We start from the raw sequence: 13926 nt of genomic DNA, 5'->3' as shown, positions 1-13926 counted from the left end.
ACAAAATTCATGCAGTACCAGAAAGTACAAAATAGAGAATGAAGAGATCCGGAATTCCACCTGCCAGAAATAATAATTTTTCACACACACACCCCACACACACAATTACACCAGTGTAACAACTTAAACAGTAATGGAATTATGCTCTGCGTGATGGTCTGAAGTTTGCACATCTTTTCTCGCCAGTGCACTGTGGATGTCTGAATATTAGGTCAGCTGATCTAGATCGAGGTCACTCTAAAAGGCCACGGAGGACTTCCCTGGTGGCACAGTGGTTAAGAATCCACCTGCCAATGCAGGGGACACGGGTTCGATACCTGGTCCGGGAAGATCCTACATGTCACGGAGCAACTAAGCCCGTGCGCCACAACTACTGAAGCCCGAGTGCCTAGACCCCGTGCTCCACAACAAGAGAAGCCACTGCAATGAGAAGCCCGTGCACTGCAACAAAGAGTAGCCCCCGCTCGCTGCAACTAGAGAAAGCCCACGCGCAGCAACAAAGACCCAATGCAACCCAAAATAAATAACTTTATAATAAATAAATAAATAAAAGGCCACCGAGCACCCTGGGTGTGGAGTCGTGCGTTCCTGATCCGTCCTCTGGGCAGCCTTCCCTCTTATCTTTCCTATACATCACAGTCACTCACTTGCGCTTCTGTTACCATGAAAGACACTCCCAGAAGTGGGTCACTGGATCACAGGGTGTGGACACTCACATATTGATGGGAGAATGTTGTCAAATTGCCTGTCAGCAAGGTTATGCCAGGTTACATCCCATCAACAGCATGAACTAGAAGCCTCCCCACACCCCAGTAACTATTATTCCAATCGTGCTTCCTAATCTCATTGACAAAACAGATCTTTTATTTTCTTAAACTCTACACTTAACTGCCTCCCTATTTATTTATTTATTTATTTAATCTGTGTATTTGTGTTTTTTTAATTGGAATATAGTTGATTTACAATGTTGTGTTTCAGGTGTACAACACAGTGGTTCAGTTATATATATATATATATATATATATATATATATATGTACATATATACATACACACGTATATATGTGTGTGTGTATATATATATATTCTTTTTCAGATTCTTTTCCCTTCTGGGTTCTTACAAAATACTGAGTATGGTTCCCTGTGCTCTACAGTAGGTATATAGAAGTGTATATGTTAATCCCAAACCCCTAATTTAGCCCTCCCCGCCTTTCCCCTTTGGTAACCATAAGTTTGTTTTCTATGTCTGTGGGTCTATTTCTGTTTTGTAAATAAGTTCATTTGTATTTTTTTTTTTAGATTCCACATGTAAGTGATGTCATATGATATTTCTCTGTCTGGCTTACTTCACTTAGTATGATAATCTCTACGTCCATCCATGTTTCTGCAAAAACAGATCTTATTTTTAAACTTATGTATTTCTTATTTTATTGAGGTATAGCATCTGTATTCGTTTGCTAGGGCCACAATAACAAAATACCACAGACTGGGTGACTTAGACAACAGACATTTATTTTCCCACAGTTCTGGAGGCTGGAAGTCCAAGATCAAGGTGTGGGCAGGGTTGGCTTCTTCTGAGGCCTCTCTCCTGGGTTTGTAGATGTGTTTCCTCCGTGTCCTCACATGGTCGTCCCTCTGTGTGTGTCTGTGTCCTAATCTCCTCTTCTTATAAGCACACCAGATCTATAGGATTAGGGCTCGCTCTAGTGACCTCATTAACCTTAATTACCACTGCAAAGGCCCTATCTCCAAGTACAGTCACTTAGAGATTAGGGCCTAGATCAGCTGAGGAATCTGAGGGCCTGATGGGGCGAGGACCTGCTTCCAAGATCACTCACATGGTGTTGGCAGCCTGGTGTCTGCTGGCTGGGGCCTCCCCTGTTCCCTGCACCTGGGCTTCTCTCTGGGGCAGCTGGCTTCCCTCAGAGGGAACTGGGGAGAGAACGAGAGAGAGCCCAAAACACAGAGGCGTCATCTCAGAAGGGGAATCCCATCTGTTCTACCATAGTCTGTTCATTAGAAGCAAGTGACGGGTCCTACCCACACTCAAATCACAGGGGCATGAACACCAGGAAGGGGATCATTGGGCCCAACTTAGAAGCTGCCCATCACAGGATGGGCAGTACTTGCTGGTTTTGTCAATATGGCCTTTTTTGATTACATTTTCTAAACATGTATTATTAATATATAGGAAAACTATCAAATTTTCATATACACATAATGTACTTACATAGATATGTATCAATTTACACCTCATTTTTACTGTGACTTTTTCTTTTTGCCTCAGGTGCAGAGAGAATTAGGTTAATCATGACCCACCTGTCTTTCTCTCTCTCATCTTTTACTGAAGAAATGATTGCTAATTTTGAAGTAGTTTCATTCATCCATCTTTTCACGGCAAGAACTGTTAAGACCCCTTTCCTCACCCTCTATCACAAGATACACCCCTATATGATCTTCCATTGGCTTTATAACTTTACCTTTTGCATTTTAAGTGTAATCCGTTTGCTTTGTGTGCCATCAGGTAGGAGCCCAGCTTCTTCATGTACTGAAGAACCAGCTGGCCGTCTTCCACTGTCTTACTTTTTTGCCATTTTTATCGTGTACAAGTCCCATACAGATGGCATTCTCTTCCGTTCCACTCATCTATCTCCCTGCTCCTGCACGAATATTATTCTGTCTTGGGAATACGGCCTCCTAGTCTGTCTAACATCGGGTAGGACAAGACCTCCTCTTTGCTCTTCTCAGCTCTTTGTCGATCATTCATGCTCTCTGTGAATTTTTTTCAATTGTTTGTCAAGAATTTTATCATAGTAGTGAGCTCTCATTTCTGCAAGAGAGCGTCACACATCACACATCAGTACCACACAATGAACGTGTATTTCCTGCACACAGTCTGATGTGGGCTGGCGCCCCTCTCCATCTTGTAGCATCTCCATCTGGAGCACGTGAAGCAGATTCACAGATGCCCAGCAATGGAGGCTGAGGATGGGTGAGCCCAGCAGCTCTTACTGCCCACACTCAGAACGGATATGCCCACTTCTCACCGCCCACTGACCAGAACTAGCCACACGGCCACAATCTGATGCCAGGGAGGTGGGAATGTAGGAGAAGCATGTGGCTGTTTCTGGAGAACCAGTGCTCTCTACCACATCGAGTTCCTCAAAAATAGCCGTGTCTCAGACTCACCAAGTTGTACACGTTTAAATACGTACAGCTCTTTGCATGTCAATCATACCTCAAAGTGGTTGAAAAAAATTGCTAAGCCGTTAGGATTTTCTGCGTAGGCAATTGTATCATCTACAAATAATGAGGTCAACAGAATATTGCATCCCATGGCACAGAAAACCTCTTAATACCATGAGAGGCAGCAAACAAAGCCAGAACGAAACGACTATTTTTGCCGCTTCAAATATCAAGATTGAATAAGCTTGGGCTTCCCTGGTGGTGCAGTGGTTGAGAGTCTGCCTGCCAATGCAGGGGACACGGGTTTGAGCCCTGGCCCAGGAAGATCCCACATGCCGCGGAGCAACGAAGCCCATGCACCACAACTACTGAGCCTGTGCTCTAGAGCCCGCGAGCCACAACTACTGAGCCTGTGAGCCACAACTACTGAAGCCTGCACGCCTAGAGCCTGTGCTCCGCAACAAGAGAAGCCACCGCAATGAGAAGCCCGCGCACCACAAAGAAGAGAAGCGCACACGCAGCAACCAAGACCCAATGCAATCAAAAAAAAAAAAAAAAAAAAGATTGAATAAGCTTGATTTTTGTATATTTGAATCTCAACACAAGCCAACGTAAATATTACATAACAAAGCCAGGAAGTTTTGAAAAATTGCCCTTGTACCATTTAAAATATCACTGCAAAATATACCTGGGATTAACTTTCCCATTACTGGGAAAAGGGCAGTTTTGCTGATTTACTCCTTCACTCCCTTTGACGTGTGATTAGTGCCTCCAAAATAAACCCTCCCCCAAATGATTGACTGTAAACATGTCAACCCATTTTATGAGGTACTTTCAGTAAAAGTGAAAGATTTTACTTTGAAATTTGTCTTCTGAAAATGTCGACTTTGTTAAACATTGCTATTGGAAAGCTCTGATCAGAACTGGCACGCTGGTTGGTTTTGAGTCTGCAGGGCTAATATGGATGTTGGTCTGTGCTCACAGTATCTGGCTGGTACCATCCACCACCGCAATCTGTGGCTCCATGGAGATCACCCATCCAGCATGGAACGCTAGTTCTTAGCCTGTTACTAACAACTAGTGCAAGCAGGGGGCAGTATGGTGGGAACGGGATATATGAGGTCAGATAAGGTTGGGATATCCCAGCTTACTCAGAGCCATTAAAACTTCTTAGAGCCAATAACATGGTGATATTTCTTGTGAAAGTTCAGACGCGGTTCTACGATGCAAAATTTGGCATTGTGGGTTTCAAGTCTAATTCCAGCAATAGTTGCTGAGGCATACTGCCGTCTACTACCTCTGCTGCCACAAAGAAGTGATTTGCCCTTTCATTCTCCACTGGATCATTTGCCAGAGGACGAGTGTTTCCACCTCCCAGGTGAGGGTTAGATGAGCCAGTGTGTGAAATACCGCATGGGACAGGTTTGGGGAAATGGCAACCCGTGTACTACCTTTTCTTTGGAATTCTGGCTGGGACGTAAAGGAGCCTTCAGATCAGTGCTGATAATCCTGTAAGATTCCTCATTCCCTCCTCAGGGAGTGTGCCAGTGCACACACTGGGTGCCGGTTATGTAGTTGTGTGATGCTTTCACTGAGGCGTTGGGTACCCAAAACAGTGAGTAGAGATGCCATAGCCTCACATGTTCGTCCTGACACATAATGAGAAGTGGTTTTGTTCACCTCCAGCCTGTGCCCTGTGTTCACAGGCATACGAAAACAGGTGACTGTGGGAATAAAATACATAATCATAGCTGACCTGAATTTGCCTTAAGAGACTAAATCCATACGTTATATCCATGGTTAAAATTAAGTATCCAAAATTGAAATATAATTCCCTTAACTTAACAGTAGGCTAGCAACTGACAACCAGCATGGCTTTCTCATTCTTCCCACAAATGTTACTGAACCAAACTTGAGTCTGCTCGCCCACATGCGGTAAAGCCAATCCACTGACACCGAGTTGTGGTGAAGGAAAGCACCGTGGTTTTTCCAAGGCATCCAACACGGGGCCGAGCAAGGAGAATGGGCAGCTCATGCTCAAAAGACCCGAAGTCCCCAACGGCTTTCAGGGAAGGGTTTTTAAAGACAGTGTTAAGGGTGAGGGTCGAAGGGTGCCTGATCAGCTCATGGACATTTTTTTATTGGTTGGAGGTGAGGTAACCAGCTGGTATTTCGGGAGTCAACATCATCAGCCTTCTGGTTCCAACCAGTTTGGGGTCTACGTGCTTGTGGGCAGCATGCAGTTAATTTCTTCTACCTGGTGGGGACTTCAGTATCTGCAAAACAGCTTAGGGATATGGCTCAGGATGTTATCTATAGCTCTTGAGAAGGAACTAAAGGTCCTTGACTTTGTTTTATGGCTAAACTATTAGTATTTTGTCTTGCTTGACTGTTTTCCTTTGTTTCTGCATTTTTCACTTCTCTGATTAGATTTGTTCTTTGGGACTCGGGGAGGGCCTAGAAGGCTAAAGCTTTTCTATAAACAAGAGGTGGGGCTGGGGGAGAGAAGTCTGTCCCCCAGAAGGCCCTGCAGTGTCCAGCTCGGTTTCAAAAACTTAAAAGTAAGAATCTTCAAAATATTTGATGTATGCTGTTGTTTAATTAGAAATCTAATTTATAAAAACTGCATTATTTAATTTTATTACATTTTAGATGTCTTGAGAATATATTGGTACTCAATTTATATAGTTTTTATTAGGCTTAATATAAAGTCTGTCATTTAAAAAGAGTTCATGTATCTGCAAAACACAGTTTGTATGCATCGTGTGTGCAAACATATCTCTAGGATTTTTTTCTCAAATGCTGTGTCTTTATAGAGGCACCATTGGGCTCTCTGTGGCTAAATCAGTTTTCTTGGCTACATTAATTGTTATTGTGTACAATTATATTGACCAAATAGTTACCCAACTTGATCTTAATAAAGAAAACTAAAGTAACTGGATTTGCCATGGTGTAGTCTTGACCTTGAGATTATGTTGCTAATGATGAATCCGAGGTTCCTTTTGGTCTCACTTCTAAAATTCCCCAAATCTGTGGGGTTTGGTAGCACCTAGGAAGCTGCTGCTTACTGCCTTAGATAATGTGGGAGGAATGTTTAGGAATCCGATGGGGGTCCCAGCTCCAGGCCTGACTCCAGCATTTCTTGATGGGGTGACCCCATTCCCCACCTGCCAGCACCCACTTCCACCCTTTTTATCACGGAAGGTAATAGTTGCTCTCTCTGCCACACCAAGGAGCGAAGATGCAAATGAGAAAGGTCAGTTGAAAATGATGTAGAAACCATAGCAAGCTTTGTAGGGATTGTCCTCAATTTGTAAAACGGGTTTCGTTTACACAGCATTGTAAAGCAGAAGTAACCCGCAGGTCGATCATAAGTCAACCTGGCAATTCTGTCTCCATTACAACGCCAGCCCTTTGTGCTTTGGCATGCTCCTTCAGCAGGATGTGTCGCACACGCATCCCTGCGGGTCTGTGGCTGCAGTTCTCAGCACTCACACAGGTTTTGATAAAAGACAAGCCCCCCGACCCGTCACGGGCAACAGCAGGTTCGTATGCCATGGAAAAGGACTGGAGGGAGGGAAAGACTTGTTCCTCTGGCTCCAAAGCTCAGGGTCTTCGTACAAAAGAGGAAAATTAATTTGGGGAAACAATGAAATGACACAAATATAATCCTGATTGAGATGAGAGGAGGTGGTGGGGCTAGGAAAGGACCTAAGGGTCTGCTATAAATAAATACTCTGATATAAATAAATAAAATGATCTTTTTTTTAAAGGGACTGGCACAATTGGGTATATTGCCTAAAAATTCTATTTAGCATTTAAATACGATTGGGAAATGCTCAATTAAAAATTGGACCAATATCGTGCAAACCTGCTGATAATCTAGGCATATGTGGAGGTGAGCCACTGCAGTAAACCGCCCAGTATTTATGTTTCCATCACTGATGGCTGCTTTCTCTAGTACAGCAGAGCACTGAGGGGCAGGGACTCTGGAATCCAACTGTGTGAGTTCAAATTCCAGCTCAACCACCTACCTGCTGTGTGACCTTGGACAGTTTACCTCCGAGCCTCAGTTTCCTCATCATGATGGCGGGTATAGTGATCTCTCTGTGGTGTGGATTGAGCGAGTTCATACATGTAAATCCCTCAGAGCTGTGACTGGAACAAGTTTTACCTATATTGTATTACAAAGTATGCGTTGTTTGAAGATTCCCAGTGATGTTTATAAAAATCACTGACTGAATTCTTTTCTCTACTCATATTATGATTCTGACTTCATCAAAAGGAAAAGATTCTGTAACAACATCCTTACACAAATATACAAGAACTGAAATCAGAACATCCCTAAAGTAATGACCTAAAAGTAATAATAGCCATCCCAGGTGCTTGTAGAAAATCACTTTTTAATTTTTATTAGGTCAACCAAAATCAGCCCCTCAGTTTTCTAAGCTTTTCCGACAGAGACCAGAAATTTGAATTTAGAACCCACTTCCTTTCTTGATTACAATCTTGAGACTATTTTCTGGGAACAGAATACCACGTTTTCCAGAAAGATCCCCACCCCCTTGTTTCTCAACACAGAGCAAGCTACTTCATGCCATATTGTTGGCCTGCCTGTTCTCGCAAACAGAAAAAGCATGTGTTGGGTTTCCTCTGCACCGGAACCAACACCTGTATGAGACCAGCAAATACGGATGACAGTATGTAGCCCTGAAATGGTGTGCATGCCTGACTTCTATCCAGGTCTTCATAGCACATGGCTGAATTGGCTCTTCCTACTCCTAGTGCTTTCTTAATTTAACAAGAAAATGATGTAAGGAAGGCAGTGTAGGGAGGTGGGGTGGGGGAAGCCAGGGGAGGCAGGGGCACGATGCAGGGAGCAGTAGACTCCAGCCTTGGACGTGAAATGCTGGCTTGTGATGGATGCTCGCGGGGCAGAAGTGCACAGGCTTCCAGCACCCGCCCCAGTTAGGGGTGCTGCATTTCACCCCAAGACCCTCCAGAAAGTACGCCTGATGAAACACATGTAGCTGTTCAGATCAAGTGCACTAGGATTCCTGTGTTAGGATAAGGTCTTCACACCCATTGACGTGGCTGGTGGGGAACTGCCTGCTCGGCTATCTGGGGAGTATCTGCAACCTCGGAGGCAGGGGGTGGGGGAGTGTTGGTGGCGCTCACGCTTCCCTCCGTCCAGCCTCCCTGAGCACTGGCTCTGCCCCCAGCCCCGCCCCTCATTAGCACGGCATTGACAGCCAGTGCACAAGATGGTCAGAGTCAATTCTGGGGCAAACACACCAGTCGTGGCTCAAGTTTACTACAAAGTGCTTGCTTATTAAATGCTTTCCAGCATGTAGCTGACCACTTTTCCCACGGGGGGAAAGCATGCCATTTTTTTAATTGGAGTATAGTTGATTTACAATGTCGTGTTAGTTTCAGGTGTACCGCAAAGTGATTCAGTTACACATATTATTGTTCAGATTCTTTTCCCTTATGGGTTATTACAAAATACTGAGTAGGCTTCCCTGTGCTATACAGTAGGTCCGTGTTGGTTATCTCTTTTAAATATAGTATTTGTGTGTGTGTTCATCCCATCCTCCTAATGTATCCCTCCCCCGCTTCCCCTTTGGTAACCGTAAGTTTGTTTCCTTTGTCTGCGGGTCTATTTTGAAAAACCCCATTTTAAGACCATGGGGGGTGCTCGGGGGTCAGGGAGCTGCTGAGTAGGCGGGACCTGAGGAAGGATGGGGTGCAGACCCCAGCTTTGACTCATGGGGTGAAACGGAAACTTGGGGGCCCCCTGAAGAGGCACAGGTGCATCTCACAAGTGTGCAAAACCCACCCCAAACCTACGCCAGTGTGTGCGGACATGCTGAGAAAGGAAAGGAGCCCCGTGAGTGACTCGTTCCTGGTGACACTTTTCTGGCTCTTTTCGTTGCTTGGAATAATGTTTCAGGTCACATTCTCCTAGGCTGAGGGAGGGGCTCTGGGTGACATTCCAGACTTTGAGAAACGGTTGACTAGAAAATTGGCGGGTTTTTTGCAAATTGGGGAAGAGTGAGGTACAAGCTATGCAGTGTAAGATACACTCAGGGGATGTATTGTAGAACACGGGGCATATAGCCAATATTTTGTAATAACTATAAATGGAAAATAACCTTTAACATGGTATGAACAATAAAAATTTTTTTTTAATTTATGTAGAAATAAAAGGTCAAAGTAAAACTAGGGACGTTAGAGAGAAATTCTTTAATCAGGAAGGCAATGAGTTGGATCCTAGCAGTGTCCACGCAGAGGCAGCAGTGGCTGGCCTGCGGCACGTGTCCAGCAGGAAGTGACCAGCATCTGGGAGGGAAGGGGAGGCTGAGCTGTGGACTCCAGAGACCCCGCACAGGGCATGTGTGAACCGTGACCTGTGGACAGGAGACCAGCCTGTGTGGCTCTTTAGAGACAAACTGTGCATTCAGGGCTATTGTCCGAGGCTTCATCCACGTCCCATCACAATCGTTTCCATCTTTACCCAGTGCTTCAAGAAAGAAAACCAAGCTGACCACAGACCCTGCCCTCTTGTACCCGTCCTACTAGAACCAGGTGAAGGGCGGGAATGAGGCCTCTGCAGTGGGCAGAGCCGAAATTTCACATCTTTCTGAACACCACTGCTTTACTGAAAATCAGTAAAGTAGCAAAGAATAAAGTAATCCACACAGAGTCTTTGTCTTGCTGTGCTTTTTCAGCAAAAACAGACTTTTCTCAAAAGTAATATATATTAGAGAATTTGTGCTCAATTTGTGCTCAAATCATAACATTTTCACCTTTGAATTTTTCCGGAAAATACCTCTTGCGACTTCCAGTGATTCCAGATCTCATTTATTTTTTTAATGTTGCAGAATTTCCTTTAGCATTTTGACGTTCCTGCACCAACTGTGTCGTGCGGTGGGAACTTTCTCTGAAACTATGTCACATTGCTCGTGGGAAACATTGATGCTGGGAGATGTCACCGTAAATCGCAAAGACAGACATGCCTCCTGAAACTAGAAACCATCAAGCCATCCCGAGAGTGAAAGCATATGTTACCTTGGTTTCCTGTGAAAGCGTTGGGTTACTTCTTGACGTAATTTTTCTAGAACAACAGAGTTTGGGATTCTTTCATCGAACTCTTGAAGCTTCTGCTGGCAGGGCGGAGGGCAGAAGGCAGCTGCCCTCTGTTTTGACAGGTTAATTCCCTGAGCCGATTCCTGTCACCTTTCCTAGTGACAGTCTCAGCCTCCTTTATTTCTCTGGACTTCCCACTGCTGGCATGGCCGTAACTACTGTCTGTGCTCACCCAGAATTGCTTCTGTCGACGGGAGTGGGTAATGAGAGTGTCCAGGTCACCTGCTTACTGAGCGTCATAAAATCAACAGCAGACCCCCCAGAAGGGCATCGGCTGGAAGCAGATTCTCTCCCCCCAGCCCTGCGCACGTGGGGTGAAGCTGCAGGGGTGAGCGGCCCTTGTCAGCACGGCCACTTCCTCTCGGGAGGGCACGGGGGCACGAGGTGTGGGCAGCGGGTGTCTCCTCCCGCTGGCAGCCGCGAGCTCTGGCCACCGCAGGATAAAGGAAGAGCCGGCCTCTCCCACAAAGCCCCCCCACCGCCCCAGCCCGTGCACCCCTTCTTGCATCTCCCCCAGGCAGCAGCAGGTAGGATCTGCATCCCCAGTGCCTGGTCCTTAAATCAAGGCTACGTGGCTGGACAGGGGCAGCCTCGCGTGTCATGGGGCCCCAGTGGGTGGGTGGCCGTAGGTCGGAGTCGGTGGGGTCCCACCCCCAGAACAGGGGGCTGCAGGGAATGGACAGGCGGACTCCAAAGCCAGTGGGGTGCTGGGGGGATGAACCACAATTCTCGTCCTTCTCAAAATGTGTTCCCAGAAGGGAAGACATGGTGCCCTTGGAAGGTTGCCTGTTTAGGACGGAGGGTTGCATTCGGACCTGAGAAGTCCAGTTGGGTAGGAAAGCACCACCGATCCCCGTTCACTCGCCGGGTGCAGGGCAGACATGGAGCTGTCCCAGTAAGAAGGCTGCTAGGTGACTGCGTGCTTGTCAGTGGAGCCAGGTGGGGAAGTGTGTCCATGCTGAAGGGCCGCCACCGCGGGGATTGTCCGGCAAGGCCCAGAGGGTGCACTCAGGAGCTTTTCTAGAACGCCACACGCCGGCGGCTGGACTCAGCTAGCAAGTAGAAAATCTGGAAGCGGCGGCTGTGTTGTGGTAAACAGGCACTTCAGCCTTGAGGATGGAACACGCCGTCCTTGGCTCGGCCTGTGGCCAGCAGCTCCCCCTGCGTCCTGCAAACGGAAACCACAGATGGCCGGCGTCCCAGGGAACAGGACGCATGGCTGAAGGAGGCCCCCGGGGTTGGGCAGGGGCCCGAGGTCCACACGCCTGTGGCCGGAGGGCCAGGCTTTTGGTGCTGAAGGCAGATTCGGTGCTGAACGGCTCCGGGTTTCCACGGGGGATGGAGGCCCGGAGCTCCACGTTGAAAGGAGTCTGCGATGCAGAGGGGTAGAGGGGTTCAGTGACCCCGGGGCCCACATCCAGTGAGGGAGGGCCAGGCCGGGCAGCGTTCCGTGCAGCAGAGGGTCGGTATCTTGTTCTCTCGCTGACACCTGCGAACCTTCTCCGTGTTCTGAGAGGCGACCTGGCCTTGGGGTTCAGAGCGTGGCCTCCGGTCCTGCGTGGGGCTCCTGTGTGGCTTCAAGCACGTGATTGGCTTGTCTGTGCCTGTCTCCTCATCTATAAATCAGGGTGGACGGTAGCAGGGCCCAGCTGGCGGGGTTCCAGAGAGGGTTTAAGGGGTCTGTTCAAGCCCAATCCTGAGAACACTGCCCAGCACACAGCAAGGACGAGCCACCACCACCGAGACTGCCTTTAAAGAGTACGTCCAGCTGCCACTGCCTGTGTCCCCACACAGCTAGTGGAACCCACTGGGACCCAGCCACTTAAGCAGATGTATTAGCAGAATCTCCAGAAAATATAATTTTGAAATGATTATCTGATACAGTTTAAAGTTTTAGCAAAAAGTTCCTTTTCCCCTGCTTGCTTCTTCCAAGAAAACATAATCTGTCTTAAAACAGATTCCATAATTGCTAGAAATTTCTTTAAAGTGTAGAAGAAAAAGATGCTTATGTTTTGCAAGAATCTAAAATATCCATGAGGTATGCCTTTGATGCTGCCGGTGGCTTGGGGATTTTTTTAGTGATAATGAAGTTGTCCCTTCGTATCTGCAGGGGACTACATTCCAAGGCACCCATTGGATGCCTGAAACCGCGGGTAGTACCGAACCCATATACTATGTTTTTTCCCATATACTACGTGGAGATGCTGGACAAAGGGATGACTTACATCCCCGGTGAGACGGAGTGGGATAGGCACACTTCATTTTATTGCACTTCATAGATGTGTCTTTTACAAGTTCAGGGTTTGTGGCAACCCTGCATCAAGCAAGTCTATCAGTGCCATTTTTTTTCAACAACATTATTTTTTAATTAATGCCGTTTTTAAATGTTTAAATTGTTTTTTAGACATAATGCTATGGCGCACTTAATTATATAGTGTGGTGTAAACATAAGTTTTATACGCACTGGGAAACCAGAACATCTGTGTGATTCACTTTACTGCGATATTCGCTTTATTGCGATGGTCTGGAACCAAACCTGAAATATCTCCAAGATCAGCCTGAGCATGAGATTCCGTCTCGCTATTCAGAACAGTGTGCAATTTAAATCTCATGAATTGTTTATTTCTGGAATTTTCCATTTAATATTTTGGACCATGGTCAACCGAGGGTAACTGAAATCACACAAGGTGAAACGGTGTCTAAGGGGGACTACTGGGTTAAATAATGTGGTTTCACTTGAATTTCTATTAAATATTAATATTATCCAGGTTTTATAAAACTGATGCTGACTTTGTCATCCTGAGAAGTTCACAAAAATCAAAAGGAAATATCTGAGGACATTTATCACCTAATAATTGGGAAGCTATTTTAGAGACTGTCACAGAGAGTCTGTCCTTCCATAAGGTTTCTCAATGGACAATTCTAGAATGTTCCACCAAGGAAACATTCCTTCCTGACTGCAGTGGCTTTGCATCCTGGGCATTATTCTCATCCCTCGCCCAGATGAGCGTCAATGCTGTGGAAAGCTGGCCAGTGGTCCTGCCGGGGAGGGAGCGCGAGTCTGGCCCATGGCACTCATGTGTTTACTCCTTCATGCGTTCCCACGGCTGCCGCGTGCAAGGCCCGGGCCAAGCCCCGGACATCTCCCTCACCTGCCCTCACCTGGTGTCTCCAGCAACCCGCACGAGGTCTGTTCCACGGCAGGCACTTATTAATCTGTGGGAAATACAGGTTGCTCTTTTGGGACTTTCTCATAGCTAAGCTGCACTTTTCCAAAGAACCAGATGTTTTTTTAACACGCAGTGATTGCTAAAAAGTAAGGTCGAGAGGAGTTTTTAAAGTTCTGGTTTTATTATGAATCAAGCAAGGATCACACTTCTGAGATGACTCTTGCTTCCTGAGGGCTGGACCACGGATGCTCTTCTCACGCTCGCAGGCACCCTTTGTGGGCCGCCGTCTGTGCCCCCCTCCCCGAGGTCCCCTTGCCGAGTCCAGCTGCTAAGCCCTCCGCTTCCTGCTTCTCCTCTTGCATCACCTCCCACCCGCTCCCAAGGGCTCGTATCTTACCCTGGAAACCTGTTTCCTCCAGGGT

General features: G+C 46.6%; 1 protein-coding gene across 5 annotated transcripts in view; it reads left to right on the top strand.

Moving 5' to 3' along the window:
* UBE2QL1 (ubiquitin conjugating enzyme E2 QL1) overlaps window positions 1–13926 on the top strand; it is a 45088-nt gene that overhangs the window by 19393 nt on the left and 11769 nt on the right. Inside the window, exon 2 of one of the 5 annotated variants that reach the window (XR_014261730.1) lies at window positions 10070–10181. The exons of 3 other annotated variants lie outside the window; for them this stretch is intronic. Coding sequence is in view for 1 of the 2 variants with exons in the window: in XM_082454393.1 (XP_082310519.1) it covers window positions 187–204 (18 nt within the window). In the remaining variant the exon portion in view is untranslated. Of the gene's footprint in view, window positions 1–186; window positions 8065–10069; window positions 10182–13926 lie in introns of those variants that run through there. One more of the 5 variants, XM_082454393.1, reaches the window with a different exon arrangement.

Source organism: Balaenoptera physalus (assembly GCF_965194825.1).
Source record: "Balaenoptera physalus genome assembly, chromosome: 3".
In the NCBI taxonomy this organism is placed as follows: domain Eukaryota; kingdom Metazoa; phylum Chordata; class Mammalia; order Artiodactyla; family Balaenopteridae; genus Balaenoptera; species Balaenoptera physalus.
Note: the sequence above shows the minus strand (reverse complement) of the source record. Positions and strands in the feature narration are given on the sequence as shown.